Source organism: Nothoprocta perdicaria, unplaced genomic scaffold, assembly GCF_003342845.1.
Source record: "Nothoprocta perdicaria isolate Ctin4 unplaced genomic scaffold, notPer1 scaffold_120, whole genome shotgun sequence".
NCBI lineage: Eukaryota > Metazoa > Chordata > Aves > Tinamiformes > Tinamidae > Nothoprocta > Nothoprocta perdicaria.
In genome coordinates, this window is record NW_020454317.1 from 1,205,349 (window position 1) to 1,232,236 (window position 26,888).

General features: G+C 38.8%; 1 protein-coding gene across 2 annotated transcripts in view; it reads left to right on the forward strand.

Moving 5' to 3' along the window:
* Positions 1-25,822, forward strand: part of KPNA1 (karyopherin subunit alpha 1) — a 46,193-nt gene extending 20,371 nt beyond the window's left edge. For both annotated transcript variants that reach the window (XM_026054303.1, XM_026054304.1), the window contains 8 exons: positions 8,036-8,124; positions 9,176-9,275; positions 9,846-10,009; positions 10,956-11,034; positions 12,983-13,108; positions 21,195-21,322; positions 21,989-22,167; positions 23,503-25,822. In XM_026054303.1, coding sequence (XP_025910088.1) covers positions 8,036-8,124; positions 9,176-9,275; positions 9,846-10,009; positions 10,956-11,034; positions 12,983-13,108; positions 21,195-21,322; positions 21,989-22,167; positions 23,503-23,690 — 1,053 coding nt within the window. In that variant the 3' untranslated portion in view covers positions 23,691-25,822. The remainder of the gene's footprint in view (positions 1-8,035; positions 8,125-9,175; positions 9,276-9,845; positions 10,010-10,955; positions 11,035-12,982; positions 13,109-21,194; positions 21,323-21,988; positions 22,168-23,502) is intronic.
* Positions 25,823-26,888: the final 1,066 nt, after the last annotated feature.

Below are 26,888 nucleotides of genomic sequence, written 5' to 3' on the forward strand. Positions count from 1 at the left end.
TGGGCCTGTTCAGCCTGGAGAAGAGGAGGCTGAGTGGGGACCTGATCAGTGTGTACAAATACCTCAAGGGAGGCAGTGAGGAGGAGGGGGGCGGCCTCTTTTCAGTGGTGGCTAGTGATAGGACTAGAGGAAACGGCCACAAGCTGAGGCACCAAAAGTTCCGCAGGAATTTCAGGAAGCATTTGTTGACAGTGAGGGTGACAAAGCACTGGAACAGGCTGCCCAGGGAGGTTGTGGAGTCCCCTTCTTTGGAGWTCTTTAAAACCCGCTTGGACGCAGCCCTGTGCCACGTGYTCTGGGTGACCCTGCATGAGCAGGGGGGTTGGACTCGATGACCTCTGAGGTCCCTTCCAACCTTGGGCATTCTATGATTCTGTGATCTTCTGTGCGAGGGCTAACTTGCTTTTCTCTTAGGCTGTTAATATTCCTGCTGATTTTCAGACAGTGTGTGGGAAGAGCCAGCCTGATTTAGAATKATTTGTGCAGCTTTAAGATGTGTGTGAATTAACAGAAGAGCTTAGGGGCCRCAGTTAAGTAGTTTATCTCTGTCCCTCCTCCTCTGTCTCCTAATAAACTGCTGACACGTTCAGGTTTAGCTTGTAGTTAGGCTGAATGGGTTGTAATCTCCGGAAAACATTTTCCTACACAGCTCAGGTGTTGAATCCATGCTCTCTGATATTAACAAGTCTCTAACAGCAAGAAAACTCTGAATAGTAAGTGATGCTTATGAAACATGCTATTGCATGGTGTTACACAGAGCTTTTCATGATCTGCTTTGGTGCTGCAGGTAGAAAGGTTTAAACGTTGTAGCCCTGTTGATAGCTGACTTTGGGTTTGCTGCAGCTCAAATTGAAGGAAGCTCTGTTTTTTTTTTTTCTTTTTTTCTCTTGATTGCTTAAAAAAAACCCAAAACAATACTTCAATTTAATATCTACTTAAAAAAAAAGAGAGAAATGCAAACAAGCACAAAGGTTTTGGCTGTCATTCTTTTGCTCTACAGAGTTGAATTGAATACGCGATGTAATATTTTTCCAGAAGAACTTCATCTCATTCAATACTTGTACAGTTTCTTGCTGTCATAAGAGATCAGTGGGTAGTAAAGGAGGCTTTCATGTGTTGTGCTGTGACGCTGTTTGTTAAATATGAAATGCAGTGTAGTGAGTGAGAAAAAGGAAGAGTTTTTTTATGACCAAGATGATTGCAGATTTCCAGGATAAATATATCTACCACTTGATGTTTGATGAACATTTTGCTTATACCAGTTTACAGTAAGTGGATATTAGTTCAATGTGTTTTTTTCATGTTCAACATGAAAGATTAGTGTTTTATTGTACAGTTGTTGCAGCTCAGTGCTTCTACTAGTGGCTTCAGCAGTTAGATCCGTTTTGAGGAGATCATATTCTGGGCATCTGAAGCTGTATTTCCTAAATTTGATGTTATTTGGCTGTATTGGCTGTAATTTCTCCCCCACATGGTTTTCTCTTGGCAAAATAGTTATTCTTCATTTTCTCGCACAATAGTACTGTGAAGATGATTACTTACAAGTAACTCTTGCTACGCTTACAGTAAGTCAGGAAAAATACAGAAAATCAAACTTTATGTTGAGAGCAAGCAGATTGTAAGCTAATCCTAGACCGATATAGTGAAGGATGAAGAAAAATATTGAAGGCTATGTTTTAGTAAACTGTGCTGGGTGCTACATGGGTTACTAATTTTGTAGGAACTGTAAGTGACAATACCGTTTTGATTCACGGTGTAAAATGTAAAATGAAGATGTTTTATAATATTATTTTAACTTTTTGACTAATCATTATCGCTATTTTTGTCTTCTACAGACTTTTACCACCAAATTTGTCTTTTCATTTCAAACTTTTCATAACAGTGGCTCAGGACAGAAACATGTTCCTTTGATCAGGATTCTCTACTAAACAGTCCTTTTTTGTTTGTTTTCTTTTCCAAATTCATAAGTGAGTTTGTATTGCACTGTTTTTTATGCATATATTGCTTTGAATGTTGTGTGATACTAAGCTATTACTATAGCTAATTAGTATAGCTATAGATAGTAAGYTATTAGTATAGCCCAGTGAAGCTTTAAACCACATGTATGTTAACTAAATTATATCTTATTTCTTTTTACAAGATCTGATTTCCAGTAGGCTGTGCAAGCTGACATCCAACTACCTTTCCATCCTTTAGTTCTTCGGTTTCACTCGTTGCTCTGTGTATCATCCTTTCTGTGATATTCCCTGTGATTGATGGACAAACCAGTTGACATCCATCTTTCCTGCTAAAGAAACTAAGTTATAACAAGATCTTCAGCTCCAGTATTTATCAAAAACTTCTGGGTTACGCTCCTGTCTGCTGTGTGCTCTCATGTTTTTGCTATATTTATTTTCAGTCGGATGTTTAAGTCTGAACCTTCTTCCACTTACTAAAAAAAAAGTAAAAGAAAAATTTTGGAAGGGAAGCCTATATCAGGAGATTCGGAAACACTTTGCTGAAATGCTTTCTGTTGCAGGAGCCCATCAAAGCCCTTTAAGAAGGCTTGTAGTGGAGGGAGCTTCGCAGTGTCTTCACGGCAGTTCTACCCCGTGTGCCCTTTAAAACCCGTGTGCCGATGGATCCCTTAGCACACACGGTGTCTCTTGGACAAACCAGGCAAGGCCCATTTCTGCCTGAGACTCGTGCAGCACCCGTCCCAAGGACGGGCGTTTGTCATTGCGCTCTGCAGCTCAAGGACAGCTGAGGGCAGGAAGCCCCCGGCTGCCCTCTTCTCCTTTGGGAAGGTTTGTGTTTCCAGCTACAACTCCCCATGCGTTACAGTACGTTTCCACTTGATACTGGTTGTGTTGCTGTGCCTCTTGGTCAGTCTTTGGTCATCACAGAGGTGACCTGCGAGCCTGAGCTGGCCCTGCTGATTGTACATCAGAGGTGCTACTGACTAGGCCTCAGATCAAGTCATGCATGCTCCTGTCTCAGCTGTTTTATTTATTTGTCTTTTTTAATGACTGAGTGAATGAGGTGCGAGTAAGTAGGAAATAACTTTTCTTTCAGTGACTGGGGTGATGAGACTTTCTCTTTTAGGGCATAGTTAAAATTATCTGCTAAGTACCCAGATATTTGGTATCTTTCCTCATGTCTGCCAAACCAATTATATGTGTGTGTGCGCAACTAATTTCCATAGTCTTTCTCCCAGCATTCCTCCCATGTGTTTCCCAGRTTAACAGCCGAAGATAGAATTAAAAAAAAAAAAATGCTCTTCATAGTATTTCTTACCCACTGAGAAGCACAAGACTCTTTGTCCTGTKGATGGTAGGTTTAACACTTGGTTTAAATATCCCAAAACATAACAAAATACAGGGAAAACCYTTTGAATCCTGGGGACAATGGAAGATTGCCAGAAAGCATATGGATTTTGCATAGAAGGTATGATATGCCTCAACGATACTCTAGGAATCTGATAATTCACTATAATTCACCATAGAAATTGTCTAGCCTCAAAGGGGACCCCAAAACAAGCTAGAATTTAATAATGAAAAAAAACCCCAACAAACTAAACCCACACTTTGAAGACCTGCYGCAGTTCCTGCTCCTGCATTCAGCATTAATACGTTTTTGCACATCTCTATAGATATGCATGATATCAGATGACAAGGTAACATTTGCATTTTCAGTGTACATACAGCTTTGCCACCTAAAAATCTTTGATTGAAAACAGACTACAKTTCTAAAAATTACACGCTGTTCATCTTCAGGTATGGATGTGGATATTAGAAATCCAGTAAATGTATTGACATCGAAACCTTCATTAATTCCATGAAATATCTCTGAAACTTACTGGAATTAAATACCCCTTTAGAAAAAAGGATAAAAATGTTTGGGAGGTTTAAAATGAAGTCAAGATGTGTGTTATGGCAAGCAAGCCTCTGGCATCTTGAAGACCAAAGAAAAGACAATAGTGGAAATCTTTGAACATTATTTGGACAAGAAACTAAAGGCACATCTCACTATTTGCATGTCCCCTGTGGGAAGGACAAGGAAGCCTGATGTTTGTAGCAGTGTCTGATGAGAAGAATTTGAATCAGTTCTATGTTCTTTATTCATCTAAAGATCTGAGAGGATTCTTCAAGGAAAACAAAATTTGCCTTATTGAACTGAAGTCTGTATATTTTTACTAAAGATATTTTAGTTTCTTTGTGTCTTGTCAAGAATTTCYTGCAAGGTCCTCTGTTACCAGACCTTATGATATCAAGCACATTGACTAGATTGCTGCTTTCTTGCTCTTGGTTTTTTAGGCCAGGGAAGAGATGCTGTTTTGAGCAGGCTTTCTGGGGCGGGTGTGCTCTCGCAAAACCGCTCTGCTGTTCAGAGCCAGAACAGAAGCTTGGATTATGTGATTATCACTGTTGTTAACCCTATAAATAGGAATTGCTATAATGGCTGAAGCAGAGTCCGTGGATAAATGAAATGCGGAGTTGAGGAGTGTCATAATACGTGTAAGGGTGTCCAAACAGCAAGATTTGCACAAAATTACCAACACATCCAAGAAAAGGAGGTGACTGCAAATTCTAGCGCTTTTAGCCCCTCCCCCCAAGCATTTATACTTACATCCGCGAGTTAATAGAGAAATAACTGAGGTCTTAAATTTGTGTCAAGGATGACTCATTGCTAAAGAAATACAAGCATCATAGTGAGCAACACACACGGCTCCTTAGAGTTCTAAAAAGAATGCAGTTTTGCAGGAGATGGCATATGGAGAACTTCACTTAAATCACAGACAGTGTTTTCTTTTTCCACCTTGAGTCTGTGAAACTGTCATTATACTTTTATTTCAAATAAACTGCTTTCACAAGTATTATATTCTTTCCTGTGAGGGTGACAGAGCCCTGGCACAGGCTGCTCAGGGAGCCTATGGAGTCTCCTTCTCTGGAGGCCTTCAAAACCCACCTGGATGMCACCCTGTGCTCTGGGTGTCCCTGGTGGAGCAGGGGGGCCGGACTAGACGATCTCTAGAGATCGTCTTTTACCTCCCAAAGTAAAGAGTGCTGCAAAATGAGGCTCTCAGTAAGTGTCGTGTGTGTGGTGTGTGTGTGTGTGTGTGTGTGTGTGTGTGTGTGTGTGTGTATCTGATAATGAGAGAAAAAAATGTGGGAGCAAAAAAAGTTAATGGAGTTTTGTTTTAGTTTTGCTTTTATACCTATGTATCTTGTTTTGAGGATAACCCTATGAATTGTCATTTAGAGATTTTGAAAATTAYGGTTTTGCGATGGAAATGTGCTATTYGTGTGGGAGTGTTGCTGGACGTAAGTCTGGAATTGTGACTTTGTGAGGATCTGTTTTTTTTTCCCATGATTAGTACAGCTTCTCCCCATACTTGACCATAGATAAGTGTGCTTTTAGGATGAGAGTGGTTAAAAACAATTTACCACTGGCAAAATAGTTGCTATCCCCTGTATCAGCCTCTATCAGAAGTCATACTCCAAAGTAGTGTTATAAAACTATTCAAGCCACAAAACAAGAAAGTCAAAAGGCAAGAAAAAAACATACTTATTAGGTTGTTAATTATAGTATAATTCATGCAATTTGTGAAGGCTGGCTAGATAGAAGAAACTTAGGATTGCTGTTGAATTTTTACATTGAAGATAACCTTCTCATTCATTAAAGCTTAAACATTTCTGCTAATAGTTTAGAAATTAGTGTATGTAGGTTACCTGCTGTATTACAACCTCTGTCTGGCAAATACTTGAAGCATATGATTTATCTCTCCAATTTCTGTTGAAATAATTATTTTTTTCAAAGATAAGCTTGCAAGTTTTAAGTTTATCTTTTTCCAAAATATTTGTAAAATGACGTGCAACTTTTTCTGCTGGGTATGTTTCATGTCACTCTTCATTTTCAGTCCTGGTTGTGAGAGAAAAAAAAAAAGCTGTTTTAGAAAGCTTTGGAAAAGGCAAATGGGTTGCTTGGATGGGTCTAATAGCTGGCCTCAGTATGTTTGTATGTATTCTGTTACTGAGCTCCTGAGCAGGATTCACTGTTTACACCTAGTATCTGGTCTACAAGCAGTAATGATGATGCATCTCTCACTGTTCTCAAAAGCATTGAAGCTTTTCTCTTGTCCAGGGGACTTGTAAGCAATCAGTTTCCCTAAAATCATCAGCTTTGAATTCCCTGTTCACACTGGTTTATTGTCTGGGTGTCATGTAAGATTATGCATCTTATATACCGCCGTAGTTTGGTGACCGAAAGAGTCATCCTCTTTTTTCTTTTTCATCCTCATTTCCTCTTACGAGGAAAGACTAAGTGAGCTGGGCCTCTTTAGCCTATAGAAGAGAAGACTGAGAGTAAATCTGATCAATATGGTAAGRATTTGAGGGGAGAATGTAGGGAGGGTGAGGCCAAACTCTTCTCGGTGGTGGCCAGTGATAGCACAGTGGATGTAAGTTGAAACACAGGAAGTTGCATCTGCAAGTGAGGAAGAACTTCTTCCCTGTGAGGGTGCCAGAGCCCTGGCACAGGCTGCCCAGGGTGGCTGTGGAATCTCCTTCTCTGGAGATCTTCCAGACTCACCTGGATGCCACCCTGTGCCCCATACTGTGAGTGTCCCTGCTGGAGCAGGGGGGTTGAACTGGATGAGCTCTAGAGGTCCCTTCCAACCTCAGCCATTTACAGAATCACTTCTGTAAAATGTAAAACTTGGAATACAAACAAAGTTATTTTATTTAAGATCAGTCTGTGGGGGGACACTCTAGAAGCATGTATACCTGAAGAAAAATAGGAGAATGAAACAAAATTAATGCTTCTCTAGATTAGCCTCCTAATCTCTTAACGACTTGCCATTTGGGGACTTCAGTATTTTGTGTGTGTGTTAGCATGCTAGTGTTCCTGCTCGCCTTGCACATGCTGGCTTTATGAGAGGGTAATCCTGGCTGTGGTAATTATTTTAAGTGAAGGGAATTTGGATAAGAGATWGTGCTTTTGTCCGTGGAACAGGATTGCTTTTATTCTGAAACCACATGGAATACTGAAAATATAGATTTTCTCATATACAAGTACGTTCTCTGTTTAGTTTAGCACTTAGTCCTCTGCAAACTTAAAATACATATCACATGAAACTTCCATACACTTATTTATGTGAAAAAATGTGTCTGTAAATCATATGAAATTCATAAACCTGACTTTAATACTTAATATAAACTGCTCCCTCTTATTTAAGTCATAGCTCTGATACTAATGAGCAACAATATTATAAAACCATTTGATGCATAAATCAAATGCATTAATCAATTTCCCTAATCTTTTTTTTCTTACCATATTAAAGAAGATAGATTTCATGCTCCTTTGACTATTTTCTGGTATTTTAGATCTTACTTCTCAAGTTGAGGGGTTACTGTACTACAAGTGTCTGAGGGTAGAAACACATATTCATGTATTTTGTTGTGCATGCATCTACTCTCTTGCGTTGTGATCTCTTTAACTAATATGGGCCAGTGTCCGTCTTACCAATTCGAGTTTGTTTTTTCTCTTGAATTTAGATTCTCATTTTCATCTTTCTTGATGAAATTCCTGCCAGCATTTCTAATATGACTGTATTATAAACAATATTTGTTTCTCTGGCTTCCTAGGAAATACTAATATGGGGTGCTATACACACACTTTGGGTGGATATGAGCTTCCTTGACCTGTATTCTGAACCTTCTGGACTTGAACCATCTTTGAACCGGATGCCATGTAGCTGGAGGAGATAAGCTCGTGCCTCATGCTGTAGGCAGAGGATGGTTATATCTGTCTGCAGAAGTCTTTACAAACATATCCCCGGCCGTGTTTTGTACTCCTTTTAGATCTGTGCAAATATTCCTGAACAATATAGTGAACTTGACTATCTATATTATTACTCTCAACCAAAGTGTGTTCCCCTTTTGTACGCTGTCTAGGACCTAACAGTGAGAGCAGAGCGTATCCCACTCTTAATACGTATATTAAACTGGTTGCATTATAAGAATAAAAGCAATCACTGTTGTGTTTTTCATTGCAGGCAGTATGGGCTCTTGGCAACATTGCTGGAGACAGCACCATGTGCAGAGATTATGTATTGGACTGTAATATCCTGCCCCCTTTATTACAGTAAGTCTGTTTTAATGTGTTCTTTAGCATTTTTGCTTGAGTGTCTGATAAGACTGAATCTTAAAAGGCTACGCCTAATATAAGAGTATAAGACTTTTGATAGCTCGTATTGACAGCTGATAGTGTATGCAATATGCAGTGAGATTAGGTATGCTATTTTGGCTGYACTTTGTAAATTGGTAAAAATTGCTGCTTACAAGTTTTTTTAACTTGATTTGCACTGTGATCTTATCATACTTTATATGGGGTCCTCTGAACTACTTTCTGGAGTTGAAATGTAGGAGTAGCTAAGCYAGAACCCTTATTCTACACAGTGGGTGAATATCTGGGCCTTTTGTAGATCCGTGGCAAGGAGTCCATAACTATTCTGGGCAAGCTGTTGCAATGTTTGACCACTGAGTGACCACGTATCTCACTGAGTGACAGTCTTTAATGTTTGGAATGCCCTAAACCAGGGTCTACAGTGGTTTTTTTTGTTGTTGTTGTTGTTGCCATTTTGTTTCTTGAGTTGTTGTTTTATGAAGGAAAAGTTGCGTTCTCTTTCCTTAGTAAGCTTTTATATTTAAGTGTAAGGTTAAGAGTGAGGCTGGCAAACTAAGACTCTTAGGCAGAATTCCAGTGAAAAGAGTATTGTTCAAACTACCTGCATCATTTCAAGAAGATCCTCTCATTTACAGTCTTTTTGTCACAATTCCTGCACAATTTGTCACAGTCTTTTTGTCACAATTCCTGTTAATTTGCAGTGATGGTATCTAAGTAGTTAAATGTGCACACTTTTGGAGTGTGACCATTATTGTTCTTAGCAGAGTGTTCTCACTATTTAGGTAGCAAAAATACTGCTACCCAGCCTCTGAGGATCATTTTCTTTGGGATTTAATTTTAATTAAAAAAAAAATAAAGAAAAAAGAGAAAAGAACCTAGCAGATTTTCATCTGGTGGCAATTAAAACAGGAGCCTGAGTTTACTTTATTGATTTTTGCAGTTAACAAATTACTCTTCCRGATTGTCTTGATGTAAATAAAAAAGGTATGGTTGTTTGCTTTGCTTTTAGATTGCTTTCAAAACAGAATCGTCTCACGATGACCCGAAATGCTGTATGGGCTCTGTCGAACCTCTGCAGAGGGAAGAATCCTCCTCCAGATTTTGCCAAGGTAAGGCGTGTTTGAAAGGCAGTGCGCTGGATGGTGGTCGTATTCAAATAAACAATAAGATTGGAGTGGTGAAGCTCCAAATAAACAGCAGAAATATTTCACTTTTCTGAATTTCTCGGCCAATATATGGGCTTCTTATAAATGAATTTTTATGAATACATTTGGTCCTTTGGACAGATGTTCACACCTACTGCTTTGAGCCATGGCCTAGCTATTTGCTATTATTTCATTCTTTTTCCAGTTATTTGCTCTCCCGCAGGAGAACAAAACTGTGCTTTGATTGCTTTAGTGCAAGTACAGCACATTTAGATCTGGCTGCTGCCAGATATACTAGAGAATCTGAAGAATTCCCATACGTGGGAAGAATTCTCATACTCTTCTGTCTTGTTTCTCTGTACACGTGTAGCTACAGCCTTGCACGTAGGTGCTACCTAAGTGAGATTTTTGGAGTATTCAGCCAGAGTTAGCAGTATGTTGTTCTGTATTGTTCTGTGCAAAGTTAATTGATATGTTAATAGACTTTCTGTCTCTTTTAATTGCACAATATTTGTATCCTTGATGTTTTTTCAGGTTTCACCTTGTCTTAGTGTGCTTTCCTGGCTGCTCTTTGTCAATGATACAGATGTATTAGCTGATGCCTGCTGGGCTTTGTCCTATCTGTCTGATGGCCCCAACGATAAAATCCAGGCTGTGATTGATGCAGGAGTGTGCAGAAGACTTGTGGAACTGCTGATGTAAGAAATGCGTTCTAGGCAAATGCATTATTCACTCTTTTCCTTGAAGTCAAGGTTCCTACAACAGAAAGCTTTGGTAAATTTGTCCTGAATTTTAATAATTTATATAAAAAAATGGATGAGATGGATGAGTATTTTTTTTTTTAATTTTACCCATCTCTAATCTTCTCTATTTTTCATGAGTAAGAGAAACAATGTAACTTTCCTTGTACCGTTTTTGTGCTTCAGGAGATTTTTTTCTCATGTCTAATAGCTATATTTTTGTAAAATGGAAAAGAAATTATATATGCTGTAAACTTTCCTGTGCTGTTAAGGTCCATATTTATAAATACTGTGTTATGATCAGTTACTGATAAAATTTCCAAACAATATCAAAGATACAAATGTAATGAGTAATAAAATTTACTAGAATTTTAGAATCAGGGCCTTTAAATGCAAATAATTTTCTAAAACTTCATTGTAGCACAATATTTCAGTATAAGTCCGCTTTRATCAGTAAAATCTGATATTGGATTAACAAATAGAACATATTAAGAAGTGTTAAGAAATATTAGGAAATATTTATTTCCTAAGAATACAATGTAAGAGTTTTGACTTCTGTTGAGTTACTAAGTCAACAAAGTAATTCTAGATGCTTAATTCTTCTAGAATAAGACACTTTTAAAATACTTGTTGACATTAAAATTAAGTACTTAGATCTTTTTTTTTTAAATCCTGTATTTTATTTTTTTTCTTGCTGATGAAAGATATCTAAAGAACCAAATATTTAAAAGTAGTAGAAAGAGTTAAAAGTAATATAAAATTAAAGGATGTTCTGTGTCCAGTTGTCAGAGCCTAGTCAAATTTAGCATGGACATTTTTCCCTGGCTCATATTCCTTCCTGGAGGAGTTAAAAACTGAGATGCATTAGGATAGTTAACACTATTTTTTTCCGTGGTAATTTTAGGCACAGTGACTACAAAGTTGTATCTCCTGCCTTACGAGCTGTTGGGAACATTGTAACAGGAGATGATATCCAGACACAGGTATGGATTCACTGGTATTGTATTGTTGATATTCCTGATTGTGATAACTTAGGCACTTCCACACGTTCCATTTAAAATCTGAAAGTGAAGGATTGACAAATTGTCTCAAAGCACATAGTGATTTTCTTAGTTCATTTCTAAATGCTGTAGGCCTGTCTGCTATGCAGTATCCTTGGAGACTCTTTTTTGTTTTCTTTAAAACAAGTCTGCCTCTTAGGCTGCTTTTTTATGTTGAATAATATGTCATGTTAGGGCCTGTGAAGRCCTGTCACCTTTCATGATGTTGAGAGTCTTGATGAACATGGCAAAAAGAGTGTCTGGTCAGGTTTGGATAGCATATAACAGAGCYTGGGCATGTGCTTGGAGAAGATACAGCAGATTTACTTGTTTGAAATTAAATTGGGAAGTATCAACCTGATGCCTCATCTTCCCAGCATTAGATTGTCATGCTCCTGTTCAGTGAGCTTGACAAGGAAACCAGAGGAAACACTGAGTTAGCAGCAATAACCTGCTCTTTGACAGTCTTATCACTAGTGCTGGAATTCTGCATAGTTTTGTGAGTTGTGTTTGTTTTGTGGCTGSGCTGCATGAACATGCCGTGTTTTCTCACTTGTTTCACATATCAGTCATAAGAATGATTTGAAGATGCATTTAGTAGTTTCATTAAAGCTAAATTCACACAGGCTGACTAAATCATGTGTATTGCAGGCCATTAAATATGACATAAATCTTAGATTTCACTTTGACAGATTGTTTTGACTCTTTGCTGCACCTGATTTTTAAAGAGGATCGTACTGTCAGCATTCCCCAAATTCTAGAGACCAATTTAAATAAAATAGCTTGATAGTCCCACAGGCAAACTAAATCATATGCTAAAGGGAGAATGAGGGATGAGAGGACAGAATATAGAAAAAAATCCTTAGATCTGGGAGGGCCAAGGAAGGACCTGAATTTGACAGGTAATCTGAAGATATAAGCTAAACACAAGCCAAGTTTCTACAAAATTCTCTGTACAGGCCTCCAAGCACAAACCTTCCTTAATATCTCAAACAACTAATGGCAACTRCCAGTATTTGAAGAAAGCCAAAAGTGACAAAATGTTTGAAGGGAAAATTCCTGTCCCCAATGTATAGCTGATTTAAAAAACCCAACCTTTTGTATTTGTTTTTCTAATTTTAATTTGGAGCAAAAAGTTCTTAAGACTGTGCAAAGCTGAGGAGGAGAGAGACAAACAAGGAGATTCACTCCATTTTTTTCATAAGCTCTTCATATTCTTGACTTGTAGGAATTTGCAACTTAATCTAAAATATGTTGTTTATTATTCAGTCATTGTTATACCATTTGTTATACCATTTCAGAGGGCTCAAAAAGCCCTTCACTATCAAACATTATGGAATCAAGTATTCTGCCTGATAGCTACCTGCTCTGGAGTGTGGTGCATTCTTTTGTATTATATGAACGCTTAAATTTTGATTTTGCAAATACAAATTTTTCTACGTTTCTGTTCTGTTGTACTGTTCGTCATTGGTTGCAACACTGGCAACAACCTGCTCTCTGTGCAAGCTGATGAAGGAAACAGAAGTATTTACAGCTTCCATATGTGTGAAAGACAAGAATACAGGAAAATCTTCTAACTTTTTCATGATCGTAATGGGCCTAACATCCTGTTTTGTTCATGTGACATCTAGAGTGAAGACATGATCCCCCAACATAATTGTTCAGTTGTTTTCTGTGCTATCTTTCCTGCATAARAAAGCACACATTTCACAATTCTTGCACTGTGAGTCTTTTGTTGGTCTTGTGTTATTTATTGTTCATTTTTTGTTTGTTTTCAACTTTCAGGGAACATCTCTTGGAGAAGTTTTAACTCTTGGCAACAGTATTCCTTATTCCAGGTGATTTACTGTGCTAAATTTAGTCTGAGGTGTGTTTTTCCCTTTGTACGCAGGTAATTCTGAATTGTTCAGCCCTGCAGAGTTTACTGCACTTGTTAAGTAGCCCAAAAGAATCCATCAAAAAGGAAGCRTGTTGGACAATATCTAATATAACAGCTGGCAACAGAGCCCAGATCCAGGTAACCTTTTCAGCTATGATCATTAATTTTTTTCCTTACAGGTCAGAAGAAACACACAGCAGGTGGCACACGCTGGTTTTGTTTATTAAATGCATATTTGCATGTATACACAATTACACAAATATATACTCTAAGTAGAAATATGTTACAGGCCCTGTGCATGTTTAGAATGTTTCAGTGACCCAGCCCATCTGTCAGATGCAACTTAGATCTATTTAAGATTATAGGTATTTGCAGATTATAAGGGAGGGAGAGACAGTCATTCCAGAGAATGACAAAAAGAGGCTTAAAAATTGAAGAGGGCAAGATTCCCTGTCAAGACTGTTGAATTAAAGATTCTTCGTCTAAATTTAATTTATTTTTTAAAAAGCATATTTTTTTAGTTTTCTTCTACCTCATTGGATACGGCGAAAGCTTGAAGAAGCAGCATGAAAGTCTAATTGGAGGCATCTATTTTTTGATTAATACGAATAAATAGTAGAAATACTAGACACTTTTCTCACTCATTAGAAAGTGGGCAGRAACAGTGTGTGCTCACACAAAGTAAGTCGAATCCCTCATAAATTGGCAAAGATAACCAAGGAGCACTCTCTTCTTTCTGTATTCTATACCTTAGAAGCCAGTCTGAGATCATCCAGCCTTTATTTGCTGGCTCTGGATTATTTATTCTGTATGATGAGAATTAGCATGAAGCGGTTAACCCCCTTCCATTTAAGGGACAGGATTACTTCTCTCCTGCACATAACTTGCAGGAGACTGCAAAAAGACTACTATTTTTGAGAAAAATATGTTTAAATGCTTTGCAGGTGATGTTTGCAGTCTTTCAGTAGTATCATTTCCCTTATGAAGAATGTTTAGCTGCTGAAAGGACAGCATAACATCTTAATACTTCTAATGAAGTAATAATCACAGATGTGTAACACATTCTAGAAAATCCCTAAGTTATAATCCAGTCAAAGCCTGGAGACTTTCTGTGAGGTACAAGGAGTAATGAATTCTCCCTTCGGTTCTGGAGTTATGCTATGGCTGCCTTTTTCTCTAAGATACTCAGAGAGCTTCAGACAGCTCCTAGTTAATGTTAAATGATTGTAAATGTTTGAGCTGAAAACCAGTTTTAAATTTTCTGAAGTCAGAAAATGTTGTGCAGTAAAGTGCTTCTTGAAGATGATCATAAGCAAAAATTGAAAATTAAACCTGGAGTATTTTCAGTAGTTGTGAAGACAAGCATAATTCCCATCTCTGAAGAATATCTTGTTTGAGTTTGTGGATTTTTTTTTTCCAAATTTCAAGTAAATCCTTACACATTGTAATGAATTAAAATTATCATGACTTGAGACTTGATTTTTCTTAGAGAAGGAATTCTGAAATACTAGATTCAGCTCTAAACTAAATTTTCCTCCGTTTCTTTTCCAACTCCCTCCAAAATTACTTGATAGTTGCTTCTAGAGGTTGCAGACTAGCTAGATCCCCTCCAGTCACACCATGTTAATCCGATTTTCAACATGCACAGTCCTTAGCCAGGAATCAGACTATTGTGATTTTTTTTCCTGAAAATTTAAGTACCTGCGTTGCGTAGTAAAACACGTTGTTACAAGCTAGCAGCTGATTTAACTAGTTGACTGTTATTCCAGAACAGTGAATGTTTTAGAAATCTATGGAAGCTCCTAGTAGTGCTCGAGCTGTAATCTAGTGATCGCTTCTGCATGACAGGTTAAAAAAATATTTCAGTAAATCTAGTAGGTATGTTACCTAAGCTATATTAACAGACAGAACTATATTTAGTGTTGTTTAAGATTGCATTGGGTTACACTTCCTCCGCCCACCCGCTCTAAAGTATAGAAACACAAAGTTTGGAGGGAAGGACTTCTATATTCATTTTCACTTTCATATTGCCTACAGTGCTGTTTGGTAGCATACTTCAAAGGCTTTCACTGCCATCTCTAAAAGTAAGACAGCAGCCTATCACCCTTAGAATTGCACTCAAACAAAACCAAATGAACTCTTTCAAGTGTTAAAGCAGTATAAATTGACATGCATGGAATGTGTGAAAGTAAGTGCTGAAGTTCCTTTGTAGCTAATACCAAAGCAGAGGAGGCTGCTGGGTTATTTTCCCACCAAAGGTGGAAGTGAAAGCCTTTCAGAGTGTGTTCTCAACAGTGTCTAGGCAATGGAAAAGTGTGGTGGAATACAGCAGTCTTTCCCCTCTTTATTTCTGTGCTTTTAAGGTTTGGGTTGGATGTGTATCCTGATGCAGTCATGATTGTCACTAAGTATAGTTTTTGTTTGTTAATTTCCTAGTTTGTATACAGCTTTGCTGTACTTCAGTGGATAGCTTCCCCAGTCAGGGAGAAGGGGAGAGCTCCATCTTCCTGGGAATCAGAAGAACTGCACAGCTGAAGCTAAACCCTGACTGTCGACCCTTCTGAAGGGTATGAAAGGCTATCACGTGCCTCAGCAAATGCACTGTGTCTGACTTTGCCACCTGTTGAAATCTTACAAGAGGAGTACATGAGATACTGTCCTCCACATCTTGCAGTGAAGACATCGCAGGAGTTCTTTACTGTTGATAAATAAACTTGCTGCTTCTTTTCTGATACACCTTAAATAATCACAAAAGCATCTGGAAACCTGAGTACAGCAAGGCACAGCAGCAGCAGCAGGGTCTGTGCCACATTTTTCCTTGTTATCCTTGCTGAAATAGGACATRGACAAGTGCAGCAACTGCTGCACTGCCTGTCATGGAAACGACTTGAAGGAGGAGCGATTTTGACAGCTTGAGGTAAAGATACAAGCTGTGAGATGTGGCCTCTTCTCTGAACAGGCCACAGTAAGGTTAGGGATGGGRATACGGCCTGGCACTATGCATAGAGAGCTGTGGAATACAAAGCAACCTGTGTACCAAACTCCTGAAATATAAAATGTATTTGTTCATGCTGTGCTTCACATCAGCAATATAAAGACTTCATGTCTGTGGCAGCCAAACTTCAAAAAATATATCCTGAAAATGAGCAAAACACAGTGTCGCTAGGAAGGGTGCATTTGTTTGATGTTGTATGTGGACCAGCAGAAGTCAGTTGAGCGATTTTTCAGGTTTTAAGAATCTGTTCTTAATTGTTTACCTAATTTGTTAACTGTTTCACATATACATGTAAAAACAAGTTCTTATTTTTTTCTTATATGATGAATTATATGTAGACACATGATGCTAAGGTTTAATTTTTGCAAGTACAATCATTGTAGCTGACTGAGAGCACTAGTCAGGCTAAAGTAGGAGCAGTAAATTAATTTGATATAGGACAGCACCTAAAAGCTTTCTTGACTAAACAATAAGGTTRGTAAAGTAAGCCTCCAAAAACCCTGAAATTATGTCCAAATGCTAAAAATAGCTAGCAACACAATGTTGCAAACAGTATAAAAATACGGTGAGATGAATTTGGATATTGTTTTGAAGCAAGTTATGGAAAATCCAGGAAACTTCTTCTCAGATGCTTTTTAAGAAGCCTTCTGAAGCATCTGAGGCTCATCCTCAGAGGGTGCAAAAGGGGTTCAAGCCAGATGATTGCATTCCTTGTACTAGTTCCCACTGTGTAGGAAACTTACATTCCCCTACTTTTCTTTTAAAAAGTGTGTAGGAATACTTATCTTAACTTGAAGGGTCTCTTAGGAGAAATTGTACAATAAATAAACAGAACAGTAATGAACTTGGATGGTGTTCCTCCAAGATTTCTAAAGGCCTTTTTARTATCGGAGAATAGAAGTTGGTAGTTGTGGTGCTAACTTTTCCAAAGAATATCAGGGGATGCAGAAAATAGTTGTCTAATATGRTAAAATTTGAGAAGAAAAAATAGTAGAGACAAATTAATGGAGGAGTTGTGAAGGTCTGCACAGCTTTTCTAGAGAGAATTCATATTTCATAGAACTTTCTCAGTACTTTGAAGGAACATTGAGCATCTGCATAAGGAAATTCTGTGCTATGTGTGCTTCTCAGAAGTTTTTCTTTCTCAACAAAGTCCCTTATCAAATTTCTGAAAGGAAGTGTGTTGAAGTGGAATAGAAGAAGTCTTCTTGCAAGTAAATGATTAAAATATCTGCAGCAGAGTGGAAATAAATGATCAGTTTTCCAGTGGTGAGGGGAACCACATTAGAGTTTTTCAGGTATAAATAATMTAGGAGAAATAACCAAGTAGATATTTTGGGGAGCTGTGGCAGGAGAGGGGGACAAAGTTTAGTGATGATTTTTAATTATTTGGGATTGTAAAAACAAAGAGTTGCYGAAGGACTATGTGAGATTCCAAGCATTAAAATTGAAGATGAAATTCAATTCAGACAAAGAAGAAAGAATGCAGATTGGGAGGAATAAATGCTAACTTCCTCTATTAAAGGATGTGCTATGTGTTATCTATTACATATAGAAGAAATTTGGGGATTGCAAGTATTTTGAGTAGGAATGCCTCCCACAGTCTAAGAACAACTTAAGGAGAATGAGGTTCTCAATGCTAAGGAGAACGACAAAATATGGACAAGAATCGCAAGTGATACTGAAGAAGGTGAACAGGACACGATTATTTGCTTTCACACAAGATCTCAAATCAAGATATACCAGAGAAATGAATAAATGCCCTCTTTAGGACAAGCAAACGTGTTTTTTCATATGAGTGCCATAAAAACAGATAATGCAAAGAGGGAAAGGAAAGTTGAACTGAGGAGAGTTGACCTTCTGAAGGGAGTTGCTCTGAAGAGAACTTGGTTCTGTCCTGTGCATCTGTTCTTGATCTCTGTTGCGAACAGGATGTGTGCGTGTTTTGCTCTTATGAGGAAATGCAACAGTAATGTGATCAAAAGCTGCTACAAATCATGTGGTTTTAGAAGTGTTTCTTTACATTTTTTTACCCCATTGATCTGCTGTTATCAGACCCCGTTAACAATTTGAGTCACCCTAAGAGCGTATTGATGGGTTAAAAACTGTTGTACATCAGCTGCTCAGAAATAATATTTAAATATCTCTATGGCAAGTGTGAGGCAGTAGATAATTTGTTTCTGTAACGGCTAACAGGAACAGAGGAGCTTACAGGCCACTCACAAAGAGTAGGTGAGATGTGTGATTGTTGACTTTATTTTAATTTTTATCATTCCTGTTTTACTTCTATAAAATGCTTTTGAAACTTTGCAGTAGTGATCCCTGTACTGTGTTTTCACTTTGTGTGAAAACTGTGCTAATTTTGACCATTTTTTGTATGTACTACGTTGCCTCTAGTTACATACACATTTCCACAGCGCAATAATTCTGACGAGCTCATTTGAATTAACACTTTTTAAGTCCTCAGAAGTCCTAAGYCGACCACCATCTTCTGGGTTTCACTCTGCCTGAGGTTTATGTTTCCTTAAACACCAAAATAAAATCCAGCTCTAGTTAATAGCTTACCAGTTGGTCCCTTTGAAGAAACTTAACTGGGAAGAAAAACCTTGCCTGCACCCCTGTGGTTTCTGCTGAAGGGGTCACAGAGCTAGGAATCGTCACACATTCTAGTTTGCTTTCAAGAATAACTGCTGCGAGTGAGACTGTAACCCATGGCATTTAAACTAAGAAATGATGCTAGCAGTTCCTCTGTATTAATGCTTTATTGCTTCAATCTTAATGGAGCTTAACTGGGCTTTTGAAATCTAGAGAAACATATTTAAGGTCAATGCAAGCTATTTTGTGATCCAGATAATGCTTATTCTTTAAGCTCTGTGAATTTCAGCTGTTAGCGAATTGCTGGTTGAAAGTGCTGTGCTACAGAGGGACAGTTCAGTGTCTGTAAGTGGGACTCAGCCTGGGGCAAGAAGATGAAAAYGCTTGCGTGTGTGTCCAGCAGTAAGAAACATAGTGGCTGACAACCTGCTTCTCTCGTSAGCCTTCGCTTAGGAGAGGCTGTAGTTCATCTCAGTGTTTTAAATTGCCCCGTGTGGGTAAAGATTGCTGACTTCACTGCAGAGCAGCGTGTGAACAAGGTCCCTTAACCTTTWACGCAGCAACTCAGGAATAAGAGTACTCACCGACAAGACGGGAGACCCGGCTTCCCTTCCTTCTGGAAGGGCTTTTCCCCAAGGCACATTTCCGCACTGTCCAGAGAGTGCCTTGCTCACCAGGCTGTGCTTTGAAGCAAGGTTTGTGTTTCCAAACAAAGATGTGTTCCAGGGAAAGTTATCTCTAAGATGTGTCAGAGAGAACTCTGTGGCTCTTGGAACACATCTCAAAGATGTGTTCTAAGGAAAGTTTCCTTTGGAGGGGAGGGGGTTAAGAAGCAATAAGCAGATTGTTGGTTTGCCTTTTTTTTTTTTTTTTTTTTTTTTTTTGTAAAATAGTAAAATACTAGTGTACTGACACATCCTGTCATCTTGACAGTCTTTGACTCTCTAGCAATTTCTATGGAAAATATTTCAGAATGTGTGTTCTGTTTTTATATTTAGATAAACAAAAGATTAAAAGCATATTAAAATATAAATCAGAAGAAAAAAATGCATCCTGTGTTCTGAAAAAAAATACACATTTTTTAAGCTATCTGGCTCCTATTTAAAACCTGCCACTTATATTTTCACGTGCAGGAATTTCAGTTCAGGACTTATTGCTAAACATTTTTTTACAAAGTGTGAAGCTAGTAAAACACGAGGTGATGGAGGTGCACTTGAAAGGGCAAAGCTGCAGATGAGGATTTCTGTAACTGCCATTGACACCCCTAAGTCTGGAGCGAGGGAAAAAAAATTCAAAACGTTCAGCAAAGATAAAGGGCCTCTCATGCGTTCCCCCAAATCTTGCTAAACTACACGAAAGACACTACAGAAAAGAACTGTTGGCATTATGGTCAACATAACCAAGAGATGTGTTCCTGGAAAAGCTATGCAAGTGTAACGTGGAGTGTTATTTTGTTGGTTGGTTGGTTTGTTTTGATTTTTTCCTCTATTGCCCTATTACTGTTTAAGCTTCTGTCCTTGGGGAAGTGGGCTACCACGGCAGGATGATACTGACCGTGATTCCCATATCATATGATGCCTTGAACGCTGTAGAGAAGGAAAAAGAGCTCATGTAGCATCTTCTCACGCTCCATGGCCTTTTTTGCTCAGTTCTCAATCTAACCAAATATGAAACATTTAATATTACATCAAAACGTAAGAAAATATCTTTCTTAATCAATTCCACTTCCTTTTGAGTTGTGTTTTATGACAGTTGCCAAGGTGCTACAATACTTTTGCCTTATTAGATGTGCAGATCTAAAGGAGACAGTGCTCCGTGAGATGACCCAACTGGTGCTAGACTGGGTTGACTATAGTTTTATGCCATATTAAATCCAATTGAAAACGACCTCTTTGGCTTTCTTTGAATTTGTCTTTACCAATTCTGTGGTGACTTATATTTATAAAATGGTAATTTAAAAATCAAATGCCAAGTTTTTGTTCCTTTGAGCTTTATGAGATGTCTCAGATCCTCTTCATAAATTTTTTACTAGAATTACTTAATTAGTTTTTACTGCAAAATGTGACTTTCCAGGGGAAGTCATTAGAACTGCTGACTTAAATACTGATTCAGGTGATACCAGATTGATAGGCTAAGCAGGTTACCATCTTACTGAACAATCTTCTGCTTTGTCTTTTTCACTGGGAAAGAATATATTGATCATTGCATATTTTGAAGAGCTTTTTAATTCTTACAATTTGTTCCATCTTTTCTCTGTTGTCTTATCTAGTGGAAATATAATACGATACAGAACTTTATGGGGGCTTTCTTCCCTCTTTAGGGGGGCTGTAGTCACTTAACGACTTAATAGTAGATTGGTTTATGATCTGAAAAACAAGACAAGCAGGGCATTCAAGTAACACRTTAAATAACACGTGACAGTCACTTCAGTTTGATTTAGGTTGCTTTGGGTCCAGCACGGACCCTGGTCATGATAAGGGTTTAGAATGTAAAGCTGACCTTTGTTTTTTGCCCCTTGAGAAGTCATTGTTTCATGTATTGTGTTTCATGTGTTGAGCATCAACATTTCGTAGTTCAGGACAGGGAAGTTATCTTTCATTTTTATTTTAACTCCTGTGTCATTTCTTTTCGCAGACGGTCATAGACGCCCATATCTTCCCAGCTCTTATAAATATTTTGCAAACAGCTGAGTTTCGGACAAGGAAAGAAGCTGCRTGGGCAATCACAAATGCCACCTCTGGAGGCTCTGCTGAACAGATCAAGTATGGAACAGTGCAAGTCTTTCTCTGCAACTGAGAGATTTAGTATTTGTGCACACTAATAACCTAGAAACTGGAAAACCTTTCCTAGAATTGGTGCAGTCTTGACTGCATCTTCCAGTGTTTGTCTCTGCTGAGACCATATCTTTGGGTAGAGTCAAGAATGAGCCATTCATTCCTGTGTGGAGAAATCACATAAAAATTTCAGTTACAATGCTTTTTCTTTAATTGAACCCTTTCTTTTGGACTCATTTCTTAGTGGTCACTGTAGAGTATAACAAAGTTTGTTAGCAATGTAGAAAGAAATGGCTTGAAGTCCTRTTTCCAAGTACCTGGGACAAGGGCATTGTGTGTATAGTTTTTCTTATATAACTTCTACCAGTATATATGCTCATATGTCAAATATCATAATATCAATTTATTGATAGGGTTACAAAACACGATATTTGTATCTCTCATGCTACAGAATGATATGAAATGATACAGATGTGATATAGCATTAAGATATTTTTTGTTATGTRGAACAGACTAGATATAAACAGATATCCATAATTACTTCTGTCAGGTTGATATTTCATCAAATTGTGTTAGTTTTTAGACTAATTGCTTAAATGACTACCCATCATAATATTACAGACAGTTGATTGGATTCTGTGTGGTGTTTTTCAGGTATTTAGTAGAACTGGGATGCATCAAACCGCTCTGTGACCTCCTTACAGTAATGGACTCAAAGATTGTGCAAGTAGCACTGAATGGGCTGGAGAATATCCTGAGACTTGGAGAACAGGAATCCAAACGCAGTGGCACTGGCATAAATCCTTACTGTGCTCTTATTGAAGAAGCGTACGGTATGAGCAAAACATCTGTGGAGTGCAGTAGTTAAGGCAATGACTGAACCACTGGAGGTTTAGAAACTCAATTCTATTATTTTTTTCTTTATGTTATCTAAAAATTAACTCTCCTTAGAAAAAATGTCCATTTACCAACATGCTCCGTCTTTTACATGATCCTGGTGTACATATAGAATGGACACAGCATATACAGATCATCTTTTCTGCCTATCTTTTCATCCTGCTGATAATTTAGGATCATTYAGTCCCAAGATCTTCCCTCCACAGCTGATAAAAATTCAAGCTCTCTGCTCTGTCACTTGGGTTTTTGCCAGKAGAATTTTGGCAGCAGAATTCCTGGTTTGCTCCTTTTATTTAGTCTTTGCTCTTAGGAAGTTCTAGGTTGCTGGCATCATTCCGTCCTAATTCTGAAATATTGCTCCTCTTAATCCTTGTAGGTGGGCCTGAGGTCTTCTGTGATCACACCATTTTCTGTTTTGTGAGGTCTGTCTTTGGTTGTTTTTCTCAGCAGAACTAGCTGTTGCTGAGGAAGCCGTAATCTTGTACTATTACAGAAATGATTAGTGTATCTAGAAGTCTGAAGACGAACAGCTTGCAGATTCCTAATATTAGAAATCTGCTGCATCAACTGAGACTTAAATTTCATAATAGCATCATTCCTGGGTATCAAAGATAGTTCAGCTCACTGTAGTGAGCTTAATCTCTTTCTGTCGASAAGGGCTGGGTCTGACCACTGCTTAACCTGCTTGCCAGAGCTAACTGCATGTTACATACACATTATGTATTAGGTAACAATTCTATTCTTGCAAGTTTTTGAGACATACTGTACAAAGAGACAATTGACCTAATATACTGTTGAAAATGATTCCATGCTGTGCTGGAGGCTGCATAAAATAATTAGCAGTGGTCTCTTCCAACTTGTGTTTCTGAGATTGTGCTGATGGCATTTGCAAAGAAAAGTGCTGTGAAAATGCTGTCATCAAAACATAGTCCTATAAGTCTGTTCTAAAAGGACTCCAAGGACTTGTTTTCCAGACCTCCCATCCTTGATTTGATTTGAGTAGGAGAGAAGATGCAGGCAAAGTATGAAATATGTTGTGTAGTTATAGGGGAAGTGTGCAGTGCAATCTGTTTTTCCTTAGCTGTGCAAAGCCTGAGTGGTGGAAGAATCATCTTTTTTTTTTCTTTTTCTATCCCTGAAGGGGAAGCAAATTGTTGTAGAACCTGATGCTCACAGCAGACTRAAATTAACACGATCTTCTGCTTTTCTTGAGTTGTAATTCTTGTGTGCTTTTTTTTTCTTTTTCTTTTTTTTTTTCCTTCCCCCTGCAGGCCTGGACAAGATTGAATTTCTGCAGAGCCATGAGAATCAAGAGATTTATCAAAAGGCCTTCGATCTGATTGAGCACTACTTTGGGACGGAGGATGAAGACAGCAGCATTGCTCCCCAGGTGGATATCAGCCAGCAGCAGTACATCTTCCAGCAGTGCGAGGCTCCCATGGAAGGTTTCCAGCTCTGAGGTGTCCTTGTGCTGAGTGCTCCTCTACGTAGCCAGTCCTGTTGTTGAGCCACAAGCCACCCGTGGAGTGATTCTCTCAATGTTTTCCATAACCCTGTTTGCGCTCATTCGCTTGCCTTGTGCACATGCTCTTACATACGTCTGGAAAACCTTTGGCTCTCCGTGGCAGGATGCCCCTTCCTTGGCAAGGGGTCACCAGAATCACCCTTCTTCTCTAGATTCTGAAACCTCTCCACTGTCATCTTTGTGGAGCTGAGGCACCTTTCAACACTTTGAGATATTCCCTCCTCCTATTACAGAAAAATAATTCCTCTTCCGCTACCCCCATGCTCCTGGTACCCAAGATGAGGCTGCCTTTCTTGAGCATTTGCTGCAGTGTGTGCCTGCAGTCCAGGAAGACACTCAGGCTGTCTGAGCACGTAGCTTAATTCATTTCCCAAWCTCTTCCCTGGATGCCTCTCTGGATGGCGGAGTGAGATGTGTTAAATCTTGAAATGCAACGTATCTACTTCGCTGTATGTGCCAGCCTCGGTTAGTGGCATATCGAACATGTTACAAATAATGGAGTAAGTTCTCTATCCCCTGCAACAACAGGCTACAATGGACATGTTTTCTGGTTCTTAAGAATACTGAACACATCTGGCCATATCTCTTCTCAAAACTGAGCTTCCAAGCTGGATTGCAGACCACTGTGGAGATTTGTAAACCCTCCCAGTCCTTCCTTCCACCAACGAAAAGTACCTGTGTGTCTGCTGCTCTTAGCACGTCCCCATAAATGACTTTCCAAATGAGCTTCGAGAATGGAGAAACGGCCCCTGTTTCTGGTTCCCGATTCAGTTATGACTCAACCAGGCCTACAGCCCGTTCTGACTTGACGCACCTGAGTCTGTCTTTGATAATGTAGTTATGGCTGAAAATTTCCCATCTGCCTCTTCACGTTTTTATGCAGCTTGACTCAAACAGATTTCTCTCCTGCAAACAAATACCTTCTGGATACCAAGTCCTGATCTGCAAAACTTAGCACAAGGAGTGTCTCTTTTCAAGAGACAGAGCTTCCTCTCCAGCTCACCTAATAAAATCATCTTGATCAAATCCCTTATTTAAACAACTACAGTGACACTACATTGAAAGGATAGTAATATTCCACCCAGCTCTTCCTGGCCCTTTCATTTCATTTTGTTTTCCTTTTGCTGTTTACGGGACGCCAGGTGAGTTAGCGTGGAACGCGTGGGTCCCGCAGGTGACGTCCGCGCAGCATCGCTGACTGCATGAGAGCTGCCACTGGCCGCTGCAGGCTGCCCTTCTGCTAGCAGCATGTTCCTGGCTCCACAGCCTGCTTGGATCACAGGTGTCTGATGCAAAGGCCAGCCGCCCCTCACCGCGTTCAGCGGAGCCTGGCTCTCCACACACACACAACAGGCGATGCCACACGACTGAAAGTGACCGCTCCATTTCTGTCCATGCAGGCGCCGCCCCAGGCCGTGTGCTCCTCCCTGCCTTGGGCTGTGTTCTCTCAAGACGTTTTGGACGTTTGGACCACACGTTTGTCCAGTATAAACATTTCAAAATTGCCACTGACTGCTGCAGTGTCATGTACCTGTGGTAAATGTTGTTGGCAGAACTGTCTGCAAGATCCTCCTAATGACTCCTTTCAGTGACAAGCCACTGCAAAAGCAAAAACAACCCATTGGATACAGAATAATAATAATAAAGAATCGGTAAATCACCTGTCAAACTGCTGACATAAGCTAGGCAAGGGCCTGAACATCAGCTCTGTGTGATCATTATTTAAATATAGTCTTCAGTTCTGTCTGTGCTTCAGGATGGAGACTCTGACCTGTGTGGCCACCGCAGAAGCCACCTGCTGCCTCCCTAGCTAATCCAGTTGGCCTCTACCTTCCCTCCCCCAGTTATTTTCTCTAGTGCTGCTTTGTGCTGAAGGAACATTTAGTTTACTGCACTTGATCTGTAAATGGACTTCGATTCTTTGTAATTTTAGGGGGTTAAATTTGGTGGTTAATTTAAAAACAAAAACCCCTCAATGTTGCCTTTACATCACATATAAATAACTGTGTTTCTCTTTCTTGAAGGGTGATAGAAGCACTGATGAGTAGCAAAATCTTGTTTTAGCTTTTGGATTTTTTTGTGCTGGATTTTTTTACGTGTAAATTTCCAATAACATGTCATTTCTATAAGATTTGTTTAAAATCATGTACCTCTTATTGGATGGTATAAAAATGCTACATATTTTGTAAACAAATCTGAGCAAAGTGTGTGTGTATATATTCTGTATATTCATATATGTATATTCTGTGTATATATACACTTGTGTGTATATATACATATATATACACACACACGTATATATATACACACATGCACATGTGTGTATTTATATACATATCTATATATCTATATATCTATATATATATATAAGTGTTTTCTCTTCCAGGCTAGTGAAAACAATGTGGTGCATTGGCGTTCCCTTCTTGCCCTCTCCCCGAGAAAATAATGACAATTGCCTCTAAATGAGTGAATTAAAAAAGAGTCCATTTAAGCTGAATAGTGTGCCTTCCTCTGTAAGGATCTTGGCCCGTGTTTGTTACTTTTGCAGTGGATATGTGAATTCAGAGCAGATAAGTATCACTCTTTAAACTTGGTATGTTTGTTTGAAGTGACAGGCTTGGTCGACACAGGTAATAATGTTGTTGTCATATATACTTAGACTGTGTAAGGCGTTTGACTGGTACTGCATAGTATTTTGACTGAAAACTAAAACAATACAAAAATTAACATGGCACACATTAAATGGATTAAAAATGTGGCTAACTCATAGGTCTCAGTTTAATTTTAAATGGTCTTCCATGAGTGCATTTCTAGCGGGACCTTCCAGCAAACTGTTCTTGGCCTTGCTTTACTTAGCATTGTTAACTGCTTGAAAAGGAGCAAGATCTGCCTGTAACCAGAGTTGCARGTTGAGTGAATATGGGAGGAAGATCAGCCTTGTGAATAGTCAAAAGACCTGGTCAATGATGCAGACTGATCAGGGCAAGCAAACTGCCTGCATTTTGATGGAGCTCTATGTGTAGTGCAAGATTACTCATTTAATAAAAATACATTCAGGCTGCGGATACAGGTCTTTGCTTTAGAGGAAAAGTACCTCTGAAAAGTTGGTGCCAGCATGCTAAAAATGGGGAT